The sequence below is a fragment of the Siniperca chuatsi genome, linkage group LG16 (genome assembly GCF_020085105.1).
Source record: "Siniperca chuatsi isolate FFG_IHB_CAS linkage group LG16, ASM2008510v1, whole genome shotgun sequence".
Taxonomy (NCBI): Eukaryota; Metazoa; Chordata; class Actinopteri; order Centrarchiformes; family Sinipercidae; genus Siniperca; species Siniperca chuatsi.
Genome location: NC_058057.1, coordinates 14,033,160 through 14,037,325, shown reverse-complemented (window position 1 = coordinate 14,037,325; position 4,166 = coordinate 14,033,160). Strand labels below are relative to the sequence as shown.

The 4,166-nt window shown below is 38.2% G+C and overlaps 1 protein-coding gene across 2 annotated transcripts; it reads left to right on the top strand.

Annotated features, from left to right (window-relative positions):
- Nucleotides 1–1,467: 1,467 nt before the first annotated feature.
- LOC122862834 (acidic leucine-rich nuclear phosphoprotein 32 family member B-like) lies at nucleotides 1,468–2,643 on the top strand. 2 transcript variants are annotated; one of them, XM_044168592.1, is made up of 3 exons: nucleotides 1,468–1,777; nucleotides 1,868–2,261; nucleotides 2,391–2,643. In XM_044168592.1, exons 1-3 carry the CDS (start codon nucleotides 1,666–1,668, stop codon nucleotides 2,395–2,397), a joined length of 513 nt encoding a protein of 170 aa, XP_044024527.1. In that variant the 5' UTR covers nucleotides 1,468–1,665; the 3' UTR covers nucleotides 2,398–2,643. The 2 variants fall into 2 exon arrangements, with proteins under 2 accessions (XP_044024527.1, XP_044024526.1); XM_044168591.1 differs by having other exon boundaries at nucleotides 1,470–2,261.
- The last annotated feature ends 1,523 nt before the right edge of the window (nucleotides 2,644–4,166 follow it).

Here is a 4,166-nt window from a genome sequence, read left to right as displayed (position 1 = left end):
ATGACAACAAACAAAATCAACATTTCTGCATAATACACTAGTGACACTCAAATGTTTACAGTGCAAAGGTCCAAAATATAAATAACAATAATGATGTGTGAAGAAAGAAACCACTGAAACAAGTGATACTGAATACAAATGTACAGTCTGTACATCTGCCACTTATGAGACTTTCAAATATGAAAGAAAGGGGTCCAGAAATCTTGACAAATATGGCCACATTCTTGATAACTTTATAAGCATATGATACCGCATTTAATTATTTTTTCTGAGACTAACACAGTTTCAATGTTATTGTAAAATCAGTAGCTTACCCAGACACCATTACCTTACTGTAGATTTTCTTATGTGATTATAAAGGCAACAGAACGTCATCCATGTTTGTAATATATATCTGTTGTTTATTTTGTAGATAAATTGCTTAGAAGAATCAATTAGAATCAGTAGACGCAGACAAACATGGCTACCAAGTGATGAGCTGTTTCCTCACTGTTATCTATCTGCAAGCTGTTATGGCTGAGTTCACCAAGTATTCTGAAGATAATTCCCTCACAAAGCTAGCATCATATGTCCAGAAATCCTCCACCACATAAATGAGGGTAAATTTCCCGACATCTTGGGAGCAAAATACAGTTCACAAAGATACAATCACCTGTATTTTTTATTGTGTGTAAAAACTGTGGTTTTTTTAGCTTAAAATTAGCTTGTATGTGTCTGCTTGGATTTGAAAGTTTGAATTCTCTTGCCCCTCCCTAACCGTTACGTATGTTGAAAGAACACAGCAGAACACTGGCTAACTGTAGTCCCAGTTTGTGCTTCTCACACATAGCTGCTGGTTGTGTTAGCATTAGCAAGCCTGATAAGTGCCGACAGAAAGTCTATGTCGTACATGTATTCCTTCGCATACCTGCATGCCGTATTCCTCTATATTCAGAGACAAGAAATTTAACATTAACGTTAACAGTAGGGCTACGGCTATGAACTGACATTCCCCAAGAGATGCACACACACTGGAGAACGTCTCAAAGTAGAGATGCTAGCCCAGCAACAGCACAGATACCCACACAGTAACTCTCTCAAAGGGTCATAAATGTGCTTTTAATGTGCTTCATTCAATCAGAATCGTAATTGCGCTTTGGCAACACATGTCAAATGTCATGGAAATAAAGCCTGTTGAATTGAAATTGAAATACTGTCAAAGCTCCGCCACGCTCCCTGCCTTTCCAGCAGAGACACGGAGAGTCTGATAGTAGGTTAGCTCATGGCAGGTCATCTAGCTCTTCTAGCTCTCTGTCGCTGAGCATGCTACACTGAGTGGTGGTCAGCCAATAAAGCTTATTATTATTTTAATTTGAAAAGTTCCATTTGAAATGCATCAGAGGCAATGGAATCCTTTGTTAGAATTCTGAAAGTTCTGATAACATCACAATAGAATCACAGTCACAGTAAGAATTTTGACTTCACCCTCAGAAGTTACTCTTTTCTCACTAACATCATAACCAGATGCAACACACATTTTCCAAGAAGAGACATATTTCAGAAATACTTTCTTCCAACTACCTCAAGTTTGTAACTGCTCTGTAGATTTACAGACCAGCCCCCTTGTGTTCAGTCTATACTCCTACACACAAGTATTTGTTTCCTCGTGTGATCTTCCCAGCGAAGATGAACGGACAAGGAGACGGACTCAGTGTGGTGCAAAACATCTTCATCTTCTTCAGGCAACCAGTATTCGGAGTCCTTGGACCAGTGGACATGAACTTCCCTCAGGGGCACGGTATGGTTGCCGATGAGGATCCGGGTCACCTTGACCGCAACAGCAATGATGACAACATTAACGATCATAATGTTGAAAATGTTGGTCCAGGTGCTGAGGTTGATATAGGAATCAACCAGCATATCGAACAAGAAGACCCACTGCCTGGTGGATCCAGGCGGCGGCCTCGAGAGGAGGATGAGGAGGACAGTAGTAAAAGATTCAGGTGGTGGGATGAATGCACAGACTGCGACTGGGACAGCTGCTTTGATAGTGATGTCAGCAGCATTGTAAGTGAGGACAGTGATGAGGATGATATAGTCGCAGAAGAAAAAGAGGAGGACCCACTTCCTGGAGCAACCAGAAAGAGGGAAAGGGAAGAGGAAGATAAAGATGATGAGGATGATATAGTCGAAGAAGAGGTGGACCCACTTGCTGGAGTATCCAGGAAGAGGGGAAGAGATGAGGAAGATGAGGATGAAAGAAGCATCAAAAAATCCAGATGGTAACGGCATCATAACAGACTCTGTCAGAGAGTGTAACACCTCTTCTACCTCATCCACCATCAACATCCCCAGCACCCAACGTCACATGATCAGCCTCACCCCAACCTCTTCTATATCTGTTATACCAGGCTCTAGATCTACGTCTTGGTAGAGAGCAGGTTTAAGACACAGCAGGGGTGTACACAGACAGAGGGAATGACTGCAGTCACCACCACCAGCCCACTCTTGGCACCCACCAGCTGATCGTCCTGGAGGGGGATCCCTCTTTGAGTAGGCCTTCCCAAGGTTTTTTCCGTTAGGGAGTTTTTCCTTGTTCTCATTGAGGGTCTAAGGTTTGGGTGGGTGTCATATTCATCTAATGTGGGCACTAAAGCCCTCTGTCCATAAAATGAATAAATAAAGAAACATAAAACTTAATTTGACATGCTAACTCATTGCCTCTGTTTTTAGAAACCAGAATATAACAGTATCGAAAAACCGAATATGACAGTACAACAAAATCCTCAAGTATCGTCGCTGGAAATTGTACTTTTTCATGATTTCTTTTATTTGTTGCTCTCACACCTGTACCATCTAGATTATTTTTTATTCAACACTACAAACAACTCCTTTCACATTACATGTGGTTATTTTTGTTTTTCAGCTTCAAGTAATGATACGCTTATCATGAAGTTATGATGCATTTTTTAACAACTCAGTATGGTACTTGAGGGGTAAAGTAGTAACAATAGTAACTAATGATAAGGAGGAAATGATTAGTTATTGGTTGTAACCAATTATTATAATTTAAGAAAGTGGTCATTATGCAAATTCACTTATCATTTCTACGGTATTGCTGCTCAGGAACTTTACGTGGCTGTTCATTACTGTGCAGTTAGTTACTGTTTTGTTCATTACTTGTATTTTGGTAACTACTCAGGATTTTGTGTACTTTATTATACAGTGTTACCACTTAAACATTAGAGATGATGTTTCCTTCCAAAATAAGAAGAACTTGTGCTTTTTATTATGCATGTATTCTACCTAATATAAGATCAGATATGGTATTGAACATTGTTGAATACTGATTTTGTGAAAAGATTTCCAAAAAGCAACTTTTCACACTGCCAAAAAATGTTCCTTCTGTAATTTTACATCTAGGACATTTGGGAGAAAAATCTTTGAAACCTTGTGCGTCCTTACTGAAGCAAACTGGAATTTATGAGTACATTTGAAATTAGCTTATTTTATTGTATTACTTACTTTAATGGAAAATGATTAGATCTTTTTATCTGAAATTTAACATAGGAGAAACAGAAGAATCACAACATAAAGACAAAATAATATATTTTACTTTTTATTGAAATGGCAGACATCACTATATTCACTATCTGCTTTACATGAATCAAAAGTAGTAATACTCATAAGTTGTCAATATATATATTTTTTTAATTTTAGGAATGTTGTATTGAAATCAATATGTGATTTTAGATTTATAGCCATTTCTAACACAGATGTTTTATGATATGTGTAAAAAGTAGTCAAAGTAAATAAATGTGTGTGTTTGGGTGTTGGGTATTGTTAACAGTTAAAAGAAGTTTATCAAGAGTCCTTTTATTGCTACTGATTTGGTCAGCCAACATTCTGCAGTGCAAATCTATTTCACTGTCGGATAATAAAGTTATTCAAATCAATTCAACGCTCATGGGGACTGATCACATGTGCTTTGCAATCCAAAGTTTAAATATAACTCTTACAGTATGTCCACACTCATTTTATGAATGATTTTTGCTGAAACATTTCAAACTTAATGGCTCTCATTGTGTCTCACATTCTGTCATCAGGCAGCCTGGTGGTTTGCTTTGTCTACATCCTCCACAGTAGCTGTTACAAGGGGCTCTCTCACACCGCTGAACTTATAACAT